Source organism: Ovis canadensis, chromosome 1 (assembly GCF_042477335.2).
Source record: "Ovis canadensis isolate MfBH-ARS-UI-01 breed Bighorn chromosome 1, ARS-UI_OviCan_v2, whole genome shotgun sequence".
NCBI classification, from domain to species: domain Eukaryota; kingdom Metazoa; phylum Chordata; class Mammalia; order Artiodactyla; family Bovidae; genus Ovis; species Ovis canadensis.
In genome coordinates, this window is record NC_091245.1 from 28520121 (window position 1) to 28535830 (window position 15710).

The 15710-nt window shown below is 54.7% G+C and overlaps 1 protein-coding gene across 10 annotated transcripts in view; it reads right to left on the reverse strand.

Moving 5' to 3' along the window:
- LRP8 (LDL receptor related protein 8) overlaps positions 1-15710 on the reverse strand; it is a 78421-nt gene that overhangs the window by 31085 nt on the left and 31626 nt on the right. For all 10 annotated transcript variants that reach the window (XM_069560235.1, XM_069560017.1, XM_069560494.1 and 7 more), the window contains exons 3-4: positions 12054-12176; positions 3415-3543 (exon numbers count right to left, since the gene is read on the reverse strand). In XM_069560235.1, the coding sequence (XP_069416336.1) occupies positions 3415-3543; positions 12054-12176 (252 nt within the window). The remainder of the gene's footprint in view (positions 1-3414; positions 3544-12053; positions 12177-15710) is intronic.

Here is a 15710-nt window from a genome sequence, read left to right on the forward strand (position 1 = left end):
CCCCGGCGCCCCGGGCCCGCCGGTCCCGCTCTAGGGGCCCTGATCCTCACCCACCAGCCTGAATGAGCCCTGCTGGGGGCCCCAAATGTGGACGGCAGAGGGGGCCTCCAATCGGGGGTCCAACTAGGGTCATGCTGAACGACCCGGGGCAGCAGGCTCATCCCCTTAGCGTCACTGGGAGCGGGAATTCCTGTCCTGCTGCCTACAGGATGGTGGGACTAAGAGTCTCTAAAGCTGCAGAGTGTAACCTGTCTTGAAGGCCTCCCCCAGTGTTCCCAGGAAATGATATGTAGCATGACACCGACCCTTCCAGGAACAAGGCCCTCGACCTACTTCCGTAGCTCAGGCCCCTCCCCGCTCCCTGGTTTGCTTGCATATCCCCTCTAAGTCCCTTGGCCTGGCATCCAAGGCCACTGGCATGGAGCTACTGCTGTAGCTCCATCCCCTCACTCCACTCACACCTTGCTTCCCATCACACACTAGACCATTTGTGCACTTTCCCACTTCCCAGCCTTTGCCCAGGCTGTTTCATCTGCTGGACGCCCATCTCTTGTCTGCCACTGTCTCTCTTTATCACAGTGATGAGTTCAAATCCTTCAAGGGTCCAAATTCTACCTCATTCATAACACACTTCGTGTTCCCTGCTTGGGAAGTTTCCACACACCTCCAATCTTCTTTCAGGAACCCTTCACAGCCTGCTCAGGGGTCTGGGTCTCCTGTCCTTCTCTGTCTGCCCCATGACCACAAACTGCATAGGGGTGGGCTCTGAGATTGACCCACTTTTTCCTGAAGGTCCAGCACAGAGCTCCCTGCAGTGAGTGCGTGTGGTGGAAATGGAGGCTGGACCAGCCCAGGTGTGAGGAATAATTTAGGGATTCACAATCATTATGGAGAAGGAAATGGCAACTCACTCCAGTATTCTTGCCTGGAGAATCCTATGGATGGAGGAGCTTGGTGGGCTACAGTCCACGGGTTGCAGAGTCGGACACAACTGAGTGACCTCACTTTCACTTAATCACTATGGGTACAGGTCATTGGCCCTGCCTAGGGCCCTGGGCTTCCCCTTCCTGGTGGGCTGCTCTGAGCTCAGAGGCTGGGAGAGCCTTAGAGACCAGTAGCCCCACTACCAATTTACAGATGGGGAAACTGAGGCCCAGGGAGAGGAGAAACGTGCCCAGGGTCGCACAGTCAGTTTGCGGTGACGATGGGTCCAGAACTCAGGTTTGGGGCTCTTACTTCCTACTCTGACTCCTCTTGGCTTTCCAGTTTTATTCCCACCTGGAGTTTCTAGAGTAGCGACCTGGCTTCCTCCCTCCTTCTTTCCTTATACAGAGGCCAAGAAGAGGCCTGGAGCCCCAGGCCAGGCATGGATACAGAGGCTGCACGTGCATGCATGCTAAGTCACTTCAGTCGTGTTCGACTCTTTGTGACCCAATAGCCTGTAGCCCACCAGGCTCCTGTGGGATTCTCCAGGCAAGAATACTGGAGTGGGTTGCCATGCCCTCCTTCTGGGGATCTTCCCCATTCAGGGATCAAACGCTCATCTTTCATGTCTTTGCTTTGGCAGAAGCGCCACCACTAGCGCCACCTGGGAAGCCCGGTAACTTGGTGGTGGCAGCACCCCATCTTTCCACGCGGGGGCGCCAAAAGTCCGTGTTTTTACTTTCTGTTGGAAACCTGTCCTTTTTCATTGTTACTGAACATAAATTAGAAGGATGCCTTCAGTTTCACAATGTAGGCAGCTCGTGTCATGTGTTGCTGACGGCTCTATCAAGTTTCTGACAGATGAATTTTTTCCCCTTCTGGGCTTTTGGGATGTTGGGGCCTTGGTAGGAAAAATCACCCTACTCTGTGATGTCTGCCCTTCAAGATTAAGCTGATGCCTAGATGAGCCCTCCCTGTCTGGACAGGGAGGAGGAGTCACTATGATCAGAGTTCTAGGAGGAAGAGCCGCTTCATCGTGAGCTTGCTCCAAGGTTTCGAAGCTGACAGCACCTTTAAGATCTACATCACCAGGCCTGTGTTGAGGGACCCCTCCCAGCATTCATGAATGGAAGAAGCTTTGAGGGATGAGAGAAGGGAGAATTCTTTTTCCTTTGCCTTGGTGATTGGGAGCTGAAGCAGAGAAGCCCAATAGGACCTTTGAACATGACTATTTTCTATAATTAACAGGGAACAGCCCTGCCCCAACATGCCAGAGTTAGAGCTATTCCCACTCCTGGAAATAGTGGCCGATAGCCTTGATGACTGCGGAAACATTTGATTTTCAGGAGGTATGGAGGGGAGAGGATTCTCACTGGCCAGTGAGGCCCCACAGCATTATCACAACTGCAGAAATGAGGCAGTGTACCACTGGGGCTTTGCAACTGCTGGTCCCAGCCGGGATCTGCCCCCATACCCAGACGCTTCCAGCTCCAGAGATATCCAAATTCCAGAGACTTACATTCTTAGAGTGCTGTGACCTAGAAGCCCCCAGAGGAGGCGGCACTTCCCCCAGGCCAGGAAGGATGGGTAAGATACAAGGACAGAAGCTGGCAGAGTGAGCAGGGTGGGAGACAGTGGTGGACAAGTCCTTGGCAAAAGCCCCCGAGCGATCGCCCGGATCTCTGCCCAGCCTCACAGCCCAGTTCCAACAGCCAGTCTGTCTCCCCCATTCATCATGAGCTCCCAGAAAGAGGCCTATAGGATTCACCTTCTTGTCCCTTCCAGAGCCTGGCACACAGTAGGCGCCCATTGCATATGAGACATGCCCAGCCAGGCCGCCTTCCCCACTGGCCCAGGCCCTGCTGGCCTGCCCCCTGGGAAGGAGATAATCCTGTGTTTGAAGCCCACTGATGTGGAACTGCCCCAGTGACCACTTCCATCTGTCCCTGCAGAAGCCTGCTGAGACTGTCTTCCTGCCCCGTGACATTGGTGCTCAGACCTGAGATTTCAGCAACAGTCCTCAGGAATCTGCTCCCTTCCCGCCGACTGCCGGTGTCCTCCCCCAGGCCACCACCATTTCTCACTGTGGCCCCCACTCTGGTCTCCTGCCCCTGCTCAGAGATCAGTGCAGACTTATGGAATGGATGAGCAGATGTCAGGCATGGTTAAAACACGCATGGACTTTGCTGTCCGGACCTGAAGTTGAAACTCACTCAGTCCCATCACTTAGCTGTGGGCATTGTTCCTCACTTGTCTGAGCCTCAGTTTCCTCACCCACAAATGGGGATGATAATGGCTGCTCGTGAGGTGGTTGTGAGGATGAAAAAGAATGTCTCTTCAAAGTGCCCGGCCATTACTAGTGTCCTGACCGTCCCCCTTTCCTCTCCACCTCCCAAGCCCCCTGCAGCATCTGGCCCTCCTTCCCCACGACTGGACACTGCTGCCCAAGGCTGCCTGACCGAGACCCTGGGGACCAGACCCTGGACTCACACGTGGCACATCCAGCCTCGTCCGCTCCGCTCTCACAGTCCTTCTCTCCATCGCAGCGCCACGAGGCTGGCACACACTTGTGGCTGGAGGGTCCACAGCTCAGCTTCTCTGCAGGACACACCTGCTTGGCTGCAGAGAGACACAAGTGCATGGCTTAGCCAAGAGGGACAAAGGGCATGGTGCCAGTGAGCCCTACTGCCCGACTCCAGCCACATGGCCTGAAGCCCTGGGAATCCACCAGGGCCTTCCTGTCTCAGTTTCTTCGTCTGAGAAGCTCCTCTGCCCTAAGGCTTTCTTATTCGTGTATTTGCTTTTGGCTGGGCTGGGTCTGTGTTGCTGTGTGCGGGCTCCTCTAGCTGTGGTGAGCGAGTCTGTGGTGGCAGCGGCTGTTCCTGCTGTGGAGCACGGGCTCTAGGGGTGCGAGGGCATCAGTCTTTGTGGCAGGAGGGCTCAGTAGCTGTGGTTCTCAGGCTCTAGAGCATGGGCTCCATAGTTGTAGCACATGGGTTTAGCTGCTCTGCAGCAGGGAGAACCTTCCAGGACCAGGACTCGAGCCTGTGTCCCCTGCATTGCAAGGTAGATTCTTAACCACTGAACCACCAGGAAAGTCCTACCCCTAAAACGTTCTGAATCCTACAGTTGACCCTGTCACTGCCCTGCCTAACACCCTCTCATGGCCCCTGGTCTCTGGCCCTCAAGACCCTCTTCAGTTGAGCCAACCCCTGCACCTGCCTCACCAGCCTAACCTCCCAGCCTTCCCTTTAGGCTCCAGCAATATGGAGCCACCATGCCCTGCATGCACCTCTGCCATTTCCAGCTGTGTGCCCGTGGCAAGATACGCCCTGTTTGGGTCTCAGTTTGCCCTCCAGATCAGTGACTCTGTGATCCGAACCTGCAGATGGGAAGGGCTCACCACAGCCCCAACAGCTCCCTCCAAGCCTGCCTCCCCCCGTTAATGTGCCGAGCCTGCTGCTGAGAGCAGTCGCTGTGTGCCAGGGCCCAGCGGGACCACACAGCTATAATTACTGCAGCCGCAATCAGAGACTGACTCAATCAGGGGCCCGAAGCTCCAGGGCTGATTCTCAATTTGGAAGAAAGAATGAGAAGACTGATCCAGCCTGGGGATGGCTCTCGTTCTGAGCACCCCAGGACGACCCACGTGACAGACCCAGCCGAGGCAGAGACATCTCAGACCTCCATGCTGGCTTCCTCACCCTGCCTTCCAGGGTGTACACGGGCCGAACCCAGTGGTCTCTAGGATGTGCCAGGCGCAGTGCTAGACGCTTCCACTGTATCTTCATAGTACTCCAGCAAGTATAGGTTACACTGGGGCCTCCAGCATGAAGGTCAAGGGCACGGGCTCTGGGGCTTGGCGGCCTGGGTTCAGCTCAGTCACTTGTTGGCATCTCCCTTGGCCATCAATCCTTATCTCTGCGCCCATAAAGTGGGGATAATACTATTCCCAGTCCCAACGTACAACAACTACGTTAACGTCTGTAAAGCAATTAGAATGCCCAGCCAGTGCTCACTCATGATACCTACTATTATTCTCCGCACGTAGCAGCTGAGGACGTATCTATTTCCTCAGTGAGCATCCTGCTGTGGACCACACATGGCACCCAGTGCCAGGTCCTACTCAGTCCTGAAGACCCAGGATAGGGTGCAGTCAGCTGTGTCTCATGCCAGAGGCTGAGAACAGTCCACGGCATCCTGGAGGCAGTGGGTTACTGGTATCTTACCCTCAGTTCTTCTCTCTAATCTCAGACCAGTTTCCCCAACCTTTTGCTTCCATAGCTGGGATGAAAGCCCACAAGAGATGGAGAGAAGGACACAGATAAGATGAGTTGGGGGCAGGTGTCTGAGTCAAGACCCCAAGATACTACTACACCATGGGAAAGGAGTACCTTGTACCTCCCAACTGTGGACCCCAAAGTTATCCCTAGGAATACATTTCATAAATATAAGGCAACCTGTTGGGAATACAGGATTCAGGGGATTCATTTTACAGGAATTTCCCTTTACAAATACTGTCGGGCAGAGCCCTGGAAGCACTAACACTCAAACATCCTTTACACAGGCTTCCTTGGGAGGTGGCACAGGTGATGAGGGGCCTGGGAGTCAGGGGAGGGGCCCAGAGCACCTCCATCACCCACACACTGCAGGAACCAAGAAAGTACTTCCCGCTCTGGGCCCAGCTGAACACGAGGGGGCTGCAGCAACCAGCAATGTCCCAGATAAGGGGTGGGCTGGTGGGTGGTGGGTGCAGGTTCCTGGGCCCCAGCTCACACTAGACTGAATCCAGGCTTCCAGGGCAGAGCCCAGGCATGTTAGCAACTCTGCCCACCCCGGCTTGCCCTGGTGATTTTCAGCACCCCATTTGAGAAACCCTGGGTTACCATTCTGCAAATCCAAAAGATACAGGAGATTTCATGTCTTTTAAATCCACTTCCAGAGAAGTGTTAGAGGAGGCGCTGTATGTCTGCAAGCCCCTGACACAGAGGGGACAGAGGGACGAGGCAGCATCTGTGCGCCAGGCCTCAGGAAACAGATGCTCACGGGGAGTTGTTAGGGAGCCGTGGTTACTGAGCACCTACTGTGGGGCAGGCTACTTCATGCTGAGTTGATATTTTCCCATGTCACCCTGACCCTCTCCCTGTCACATAAGCAGGCCCTGCAGGCTGTGACTTGAAACTCCAGGAACACCATTCACAAAGACGATGTTATTAGGGGCACCCCTAGAACAGAGCAGGACACTGGTCCTGCAGGTAAGCACTCCATTTTACAGCTAAGGAAACCAAAGCTCAGAGAGACCCGGACCAAAGCTCAGAGTAACTGGCCCCAAATGCACAGCAGTGAGAGTCAGAGTCGAGATTCCTTTGCCTAAACCCTGCCCTTTCCATCAAACCCCTCACTCTCCTGTGGGTAGGGTAGTGGCCCAATCATCGTTGTTCAGTTGCTCAGTCGTGTCCAAGTCTTTATGACACCATGGTCTGCAGCATGCCAGGCTTCCCTGTCCTTCACCATCTCCTGGAGTTTGTTCAAACTCTTGTCCATTAAGTCAGTGATGCCATCCAACCATCTCATCCTCTGTCGTCCCCTCCTCCTCCAGCCTTCAGTCTTTCCCAGCATCAGGGTCTTTTCCAATGAGTCAGCTCTTCACATCAGGTGGCCAAAGTATTGAAGCTTCAGCTTCAGCATCAGTCCTTCCAATGAATATTCAGGGTTGATTTCCCTTAGGATTGACTGGTTTGATCTCATCGCAATCCAAGGGACTCTCAAGAGTCTTCTCCAGCACCACAGGTCAAAGCATCAATTCTTCAGCATTCAGCCTTTTTTATGGTTCAACTCTCACATCCATACATGACATAGTGACCCAGAACCAACCCCAAACTCTCTGCTCAAAAGTCCAGGTGATTGAAACGGCCCTTGACCCATCTGTACCATCTCCGGGGGCCTGGTTCTACATACCCCAGTGCAGCAGGCAGCTGCTTGAACTTTGAATGAATATTTATACAGTTAATTGCATAACCTTTCAGCAAGGACAATGATTAAACAATCCGTCTGCTTCCTTTCTTTATAATTAATAAGACATTTGCTGTGTCCCTAAATAGACAGCTCTAATTACAGGCTCTTGAGGATTCGGCAGTGCCTGACACCAGCCGTCCTACCCTCAAAGAGCCGAGGCACCTCCTTGGACTGTGGGGGACACAAGAGGCCTTGGAGGTCACACTGAGGAGCACCGGCTGGAGTGACAGGAGGTGGAGGTCCAGAGAGGGGAAGTGACCTGCCCGGGGTATTGGACGCTGGGCATGACAACCGCCGTCTCTCCCGGAACCTCGCTGTCTCTGTTGCGATGCAGCTCCTTCCCAAAGCAGGACCCGGACCTCGCCCTCTGGGCTCCTGGGTCAGACCTCTCACTGCCCAGCCCCGGAAGCTGGTCTGGGGAGTGTTGACGTGCAGCATCTCCTCAAGTGTGTGCGCTCAGTCGTGTCCAACTCTGAGACCCCATGGACTGTAGCCCACCAGACTCCTCTGTCCATGGGATTCTCCAGGCAAGAGTACCAGACTGGACAGCCATCTCCCTCTCCAGGGGAATCTTCCTGACCCAGGGATCTGCGTCACTTGTGTCTCCTGCACTGCCATGCAGGTTCACTACCACCGCACCATCTCTTCATGAAGTGAAGGCTATTATCACCTTCATTTCACAGATGGGGAGGGTGAAGCCCAGAGAGCGTAAGTCGTTTGCTTAAAGTCTTGTGAAGAGCAGAGCTGCACATCTTCCCCAGGTCCTTCAACCCCAAACACTGTTAACTGATGGCACTTCACACTGCATGGGGGGGAAAGTAGGCCCCTATGGTCTGGTGGTGACCCTGGAGAGGGTCACTGCAGGCAGGAGGCTCACTGGGCCTTGGCAAGTCTGCAAGATGGGAGGTGGCTGTCTAATGCCCACTTTCAGGATAACTGAAGCTAGAGGCCCCAGGCAGCATAGCCCGGGAGATAGAGCATGGGTTTGGAGTCAGACAGAGTATGGGTTTGGACTCCACATCAAATTTACTAACATGAAGGTCCTTCAACAAGTCACTTAACCTCTCTGCACCCTGGCTCCCCTCACCTGCACATGGGGTTACATCATCTCCCAGAGCTGGTGGGTGGCTTATATGAAGAAACATGCAAATCCCTATACAGAACCCAGAGCAAACTTGGAACTCAGCAGACAGTTGTCCTTGTTTTATTTCATGAAATGCAAAGGGCTGGGAGGACCCAGGTCTCACCCCTGGGGATAGACATCACAGCTTATTAGAGTCCAGAGGGCCCTCCGTGATGCAGCCCCCACCATTGAACTGAACACTTCTCCTTCTCTCTCCATCTCTTTCCCTCTCCTGCTCTCTCTCTCTCAGAAACAGATGCCCCAGGGAATGCCTCTGGCTGGCTGTCCAAGTATCTCCAGGTTCTCAGGGGCAGGAATGAGGAGCCCCACTTCCTCAGACATCAGGAATCCTCCAAGTCACCAAGGGCCTGCCACTGTACTCCAGAGTGGCTACAGGCATTTAAAAATTCCCAGAGAATCTTGTCTTAGAAATCGAAATCCAACCATCCTTTCTCTAATTCAGAAGCTCACAAATTAATAAAGAGGGAAATGTCTGTTGACTGCAGGAAGGAAAGGGCCTAACGGCTTCTTATTGAGCAAGCACATCAGCAGAGCAGGTCACAGGAGGCGCAGGGCCAACAGCCTCCACTTAGGGACTGCCAGCTCCCAGAGGGCTCAGGCAGTGGTGACTGTGGGGTCCAGCTGCTGCCCAAGGAAGCATGGCATGGATGTCCCACTGCGCAGAAGGGGGCAGTCACACCAAGCTCCTTCTCACAGGGTCAGCTGGGTGGGCCCCTGACTTGCCGGATGAGCTCAGAAAATCTTTGATAGGAAGGTATGCTTGGTTAATCAGTGAGGTCCCCCTTCCAGATGGGAAGGCTCTAACATGCATGAATAAAACCTCATTTTCAATAAGCAGCACCCAGAATTGTAACTCACTCACCTTGAACCAGCTTCCCTACCCCCATGCCGCACACCTCCCAACAGATGCCTGAAGGTGGGTCACAAACATCTCCAATCAAGGGAGCTATAATTAGAGCTGAAATGCTACTTTCATTAGGCAAATGTCCGGGCGTTCCTGCTGTGATTCCTGGCTCAATGTGACAGCGACAGAATCCAGAACCAGAAGGAAAGAGATCTGGGAGGAACCCCAGCCAGTGAGATGCAGATTATATAGAGGGGAACACAGGAATGGGAACCTGCTCCCAAATCCCTCCCTACTCCATGCAAAGTGTCTTCACTTAGACTTCGAAGATCTTAAATCGGGGATAGGGCCTAACGTCAAAACATAATGATAAAAATCCCACTGCCATTTCCTCCATCATCGACACTGTGAGTGCACCTTTTTCATTTGGTCCTCACCACCCATGTAAGACAGGTACCACTGCCCCGTTTTGCAGATGAGTGAACTAAGGCTCAGGGAGATTGGGCAACTTGCCTGCGGTCTCACAGGTTAAAGGACCTGAACCCGAGTATATCAGACATCAAACCCACTACATTTGACTACTGCCTATAATCTTTCTTTGCAGGTGGGGAGGGGGCTCTATCCTAGAAGCTGGCACAGTCCCCAGGAACCTGGTAGGCTGTGGAGGTTGCTATGACAACGCCAATTAAATGGGCAGTGAATTGGCTGCTGGGTTCTCACTTGGTCAGGAGACTGTGAGCAAGCCTATTACCAGGTCCTGCTGCCCCCAATTCTGCCTGGCCCTCAAGGTCCCACACTGGCTGACCTTCTCCAGGCAGCCCTCCCCACACACAGGTCTTCCCACCTGTGACCAGTGTAACTGCACAGAAAGTGGGATCCTGGCCTTGTGCCCAGCCGGGTACAGGCAAGGGAGAAAAGGGCCTCAGACTCTTATGAGTCCAGGAGTCTTAGAATCATGGTCTCTGGAACTCTGGAATGTTACAGACTAGAGCAGAGAGGGGGCGGGAGAGCATGCAGGACTCACACAGCATCACTGGGAGAGCCCCCTGACTCCCAGGATGCAGAGAAGGGAGCTGGGAGCCCCAACTCCCATGGTGGCAGCTCCCACACAGTGCTCTGTCAAGCCCCAGAGAGACTTCAGAGCCTGCCTTTTGTCATGGAAGGCCGACCAGCCACGAACAACCTGTGTGTCTTAGAAGCAGGGCCCTCAGCATCTCTAGGCTTCCAGTTACTCAACTACCTGATAACTGTGCTTTACAGCTGAGCCCAAAGAAGGCCTGGGGAAGCAGGGGGCGTGAGGCCAGAGACCCCCACCCCCACCCCCCTAGCCCAGCACAGCCCAGAAGATGGGAAGGCAGCAAGTGCTGGGAGGGGTGAGAGGTGGGAAGACAGAGAGAAACAGGCAGGATGAAGACAGAGGGCAAGGGGGAAGGGGAGCGGGGGGCAGGCAGCGAAGGGAGGCAGCCCAAGTGGAGGGCTGGGCAGGAGGGAGATGAAAAGGAGCACCACTGCAAACAGACAGAGATGTGGGGAGTTGTGGGAGCATAGTTCATAGGCAGCAGGACAGACTCCAGTAATGACTGTGATGACGCTCCCTTCCCCTCCAGCCCCAGTGTCCAGGGTAACTGCAGGCACGGGGTCTGGATGGCTGAGCTGGCTGACTGCCAAGGCGGTCACAGCTCCCCTCCCCAAACACACACTCCGGGCTGCACACGGCTCTGCCCTATGTTAGCTAGGCCGCCTTGGGCAAGCAGAGGAACCTGTCCCAGCCTCAGTTTCTTTCTCTCTAAACAGATCCACCCCTCGCCCAAGCTGGCCCTGAGAAGGAGTCACAAGTGGGCGTGGCTGGGCTTTGTTCCTCTGGAAGCGCAGGACAAAGCAGTGGGCTGCCCTCCCCCACCGTCCAGCACCTCCAGGAATGCATCGGGGTGCAGGGGCTGCTGGGTGGAGTGAGCGAAGGGCAGGGCCTGCGCTGTGGCTGGGAAGGCGAGGCAGCTGTGCAAGGAAACGAGGAGTCCCTTGTCTTGGGCGGGGGGTGGGGGGGGGGTGGCTCCTGCTCTCCCTTTCTCTCTCCCGTTCCCTGCTTCTCATGCGGAGACTGGTAGCTCTGTTGCTAGGAGACAAGGAAACCCAGTTATCACCAGCCACAGCCCTAGATAGGACGCTGGCCTCCATTGTCCCCACCTCTGCCTCTGGGGTGACTGTGACCCCTAAGGAAGATCCGGGGACGCTGACTAGCAGGTCCCCACCAGCCCTACCATCCTCCACGTGCTGCCCCTCTCCTGGCCTTTTGTCTCAGGCTCATTCTGCTGAAGCTCTGCCTCTGGGACCACTGGGTCCTTCCCTGCCCCCTTCTCTTCTCCTTTTTAATTTAACAAATGTCACGGAATGACCTGCCTGGTGTACGTTTGCTTTGAGGATTAGGGCTTGGAAAAGAAATCACAGAGAGACAAAGGCTGAGTGCGGGAGGCGGGCCTGGGGCTTGGCTTCGGCCCTCATCTTGCCCCTGTTGCCTGTCGCCATCTGGGCCGGGCTCCTAGGCTCCATCCGCCCAGAGCAGAGGACAGAGTCAGGGCCTTGAAGACCCCAGCTGGGTGGCCTTGGGCAAGTCACTCAACCTCTCTGAGCCTCAGCATCCACCTCTGCAAAAGTCAGAACGTTACAGTACCTGTCTCATGAGGCCACTATGGGAATCAGATGAATGAAAGTACAGATAGCGCTTTGCATACAGTGAATGCTAGATAAGTACCAACTGCCATTAGTGTTACTAGAATTATGATTAGACTCCTCAAAAAGAAAATACTAGTGGGGGAAACTGAGGGGAGGCCTGGAGCATGTGTGCTGGCTGCTTCTCACCATCAGGGTTCAAAGGGGCTGCTTTTAGCTCCTGGAACTCTAGGAGCAGGGCCTAACCTGCCAGGGAGCTGGGAGGAAAGCCCAGACACAGGTCACCAGACACCAATGACTCGAAGCTCCGGAGCTCATGAGTGCTCAGCACAAGGTGTGTATGGGGCTGTGCGAGAGAGACCACCTCACCTGAGCCTCCAGCTTCCCCACCAGGAAGTCCTGGCAAGGAAACTGAGGCCCGGAGCCAGGCCCCACCCCCAGCCCAGGGGCAGGACTCACTGCATGTGGCCTCCGACTCGTCAGAGCCGTCTGGACAGTCCTCCTCGCCATCACACTTCCACCGCTCTCGGATGCAATGGCCGTCGTTACAGGTGAAGTCGCTGTCTGCACAGGTCTTCTTGGCTGTGGGGCAAGGAGAAGAGCATGAGGGGCCTGCTGGGCACAGGAGGCTTTTCCAGAACATACAGTCAGGTGGCTACAGGGCGACCAGAACATCCTCCGTCTGCAAACTGGACCATGTGACCTCCCACAGCTCCACGAGAGAAAGTCTTATTCACTCCACAGCAGGAGGAGACAGGCAGTCCCTGGCCCTGCTCTCCAGGTTCAACAAGGGTGACAGCATCCAACTCCCAAGGGACTGCCTCTTCCCATCACACCTCCTCTTCCCCTCAAGTCCGGTTTCACTGTCACAGCCTCTAGGAAGCCTTCCCGGATCACACACAGTGGTTGCCTTGGCCCTTTCAGTCAGTTCCCCTTTACCTGCCTTTCCTCCTCCCCCCAGCCAGACTGAAGTCAAGGCCTCTTTTGCAAGCACCAGGGAGCTTATCATTTATGACAATAAATCACAAAAGTAAGTGATCATCTCGTGGCAAGATTAATGAGGTACGTTTTGTTCACAGTGAGGGAAAGAGACTCTAGACATCCAAATCAGTCTCTGTCCTGAAGGCCTTTACAGCCCAGAGGGAAGGCCTCCACACGGCGGGCTGGAATCCCAGCTCTGCCTCTTTCTATCTGTGTGACCTTGGGGATGTTACTGGACCTCTGAGCCTCTGTATTCTTATCTATGTGATGGGGAGAAAGACACAAAGGGCTCCGAGGAGAAGTAGCAAGAAGTTATAATGTATGAAGATAAGGCAACAGAGACCCTGGTACACAGCAGATGCTCAGTAAGCAGCAGCTATTGCTGTTTTTATGGTTCAAGTCTCAATTAGAAGCAAAGGAAGTGAGGTGTTCCACACTCTCACGGGGGATATACGTAACAGGCTGGGCTCTCACAGCTGGGAGCAGAACTGGGACCAACTCAGGGACCAACATGGTCTGCTTTTCTCCCTGTTCCTCCACTGGCCCGATGCTCCTCCAGTGTGGATATTACATTAGATTTGACACAGGACCCAACTCAGGGTAGATTTCAGTGGAGGCCATTGAACCCAAAGGTTTGAAACATGGCCGCTGCTCCCACACCTCCAGGCCAGGCTCCAGTTCTTCCCAGGAAGCGCCTTCTTAGCGACCAGCCTTGGGTTACGTAAATCCTCCCACAGGCCCTCTGGCCTCCTCTGGAGCCACAGGACTGCTCCCTCCCCCTGAGCAGCCCAACAAGGATTTGAGGACAGACACTAGGGCTCCTGAATCCATTCCATTTCTGCCTTCTTTTTCAATGAAATCTTTGCAGCGCATCTGCATTCTAGGCTGAGCTTTCACACTTTCCTTAGAAGAACATCTCTGCCTTTGCAGGGTGGGAAGAAACCAGAGGAATCAGAGTCTACCTACAGATGGGGGCCTGAGGCCTAGAGACAAAAAAGGGCTGGCCCAGGGAAACACACCACCACAGGGATCAGAACCAGCTCACTTGCCTCCCAATCCAGGACCCGGAAATCCCTCCCTGAGCCCTGCACTGAGAACTCGACGTGGGTAATAGATACCAATGTTGTTGTTGTTCAGTTGCTAAGTCGTGTCTGGCTCTTTGTGACCCCTAAACTGCAGCATGGCGAGCTTCCCTGTCCTTCCCTTTCTCCCAGAATTTGCTCAGACATAACCACTGAGTCACCACCTTTTGGCAAATCACAGCCTATGACACATCAGAGAGTAAGCAGTTATGAGCCATGGCACCTGGACATTTCCAGAGTGCTCCCTTCACAGGAAGCTCTGCATCCAAAAGAGAAACATCTATTCCCGTGCCTTCTTTTTCCTGTTCTAACATTCTCCAAGTGCATCCCATGTGCCAGGCTCTGTGCTTAACACTTTACCAGGAAACCCCACGACAAAAGGCCTGTTGTCGCCCTCACTTGACACGTGGGGAAGTTCAGTCCCAGGGTGTTAAGTTACACACTCAAGGTCACAGCTCGGGGGCAGCAGATGTCACAATTTGACCTCACTGTCAGACAACCTTCTCCCCACCAGGGCTCTCCAAACAAAGTGCCCAGTGGCATCAGATATGGAGCAAAAGATCTGGAGTAGATGGGGAAGTCCGTGGAAGCTCCAACTCAGTGCTCGGTGAGCGTGTATCTGCGCCCTGAGCACACGGATTGGGAATCAGCCCGGCCTGTGAGTGCAAGCGCACAACCAGCAAACCCCAGGAGAGAAGGACCAGGCTGACCAAGAAGGTGATGGAGGGGCTCCATTGCTGGGTCCGGGCCAGCCAGATGCTCACCAAAGACCCTCTCCTCCCTGGCATTCTGAGAGTGAGCTTGGCCTCCCACAGTGTGCCAAGTCCTGGTGGGCCCCAAGCAAGGAGGCCAGAGCAGCCGCAGGCACCATCACAGACCTGAGGGTAGGGAATGGCAGCCTCAGGGTGCATGTCCTATGCGGTGTTTTAGGGAACAGATTCATTCACTGTCAGGACCGGTTTGAACATTTTCCGCCCTGGCTCTGCCCTGGCACCTCTCACTCAATATCCCAGTGACGACTTACAGCTATCCTGACAGCTGTTGTTAATCCCATTTTGCAGAAGAGGAAATTGAGGCTCCAGAGGTAGACGTGGTAGGTGGCAGAAGCGGGATTTCAATCCCATGTGGCAGCTGCCAAAGCTTGGGCTCTCTGTGCTAAGTCCCTTAGCCGCCACGGTATTATCAGGCTAAGAATGAGGACCCCAGCGAGGCAGATGCAGCGGGACTAGGTCCCAGGGGCAGCAGGACAAGGCAATGTGGAAGATCAACCATAGCCCAGAGACACCTACACTGAAGGGCTCCCCTGGAATGTGCAGCAAACCTGGGCCTCGACGGCCTGTGCTAGGCTAACGCGCCACCCTGGGGAAACTGAGGCAGCATGGTCAGTTTCATGCTGGGAACTGGACTAATCTACCTGGGCAGGCCCTGTCTGAAGTGTAACCACATGGAAGGATTTGGAAGCAGAGCTGTCTAAATCCTGGCACAGCCACCTCCTCTCTGGATGATGCTGGGCAAGCTCCTTCCCTCTCTGGGCAAGTGGCGAGGGTGGCTCCCCCAGGAAGTACTGCCACAAGGGCAGAAGGCAAAAAGGGATCTGAGCGAGAATCCTCGTGTCGGGCGGATCAGTGTAGAGAGGCTACATCACCCCTGCCAGGAGATGAGGGCTCAGCAGCCTTGTGAGGCTGTCAGAGCAAGCCAGGCCAGCCCCCACTCTCCTGGCCTTGGCAGCCTTGGCTCCAGCTCCCAGGGTGATTCCCAAGCTGGGCTCAGGGCTGTAGTTCTCTATTTCCAGGGATTTATGTCCCTCCGTGCCAGTTGCCCCTTGGACAATGCCCACCTCTGTGAATCCCTGTCCTCCATGGCCCAGGAATGGTACACAGTTATCCAGGGTCTGCGACATCATAATCTGGTGCCATGGCAACAGATGGGCTGCCACAAAGGACTCGGGATTCCAAAGGGCAGTGGGGAGGGGCCAACCCCATGGCAGGGTGGGAGAGAGTGGGAAATCCAGGACAAAGGAAGTGAGAGCTGCTTTATAACAAGAACGCAGACC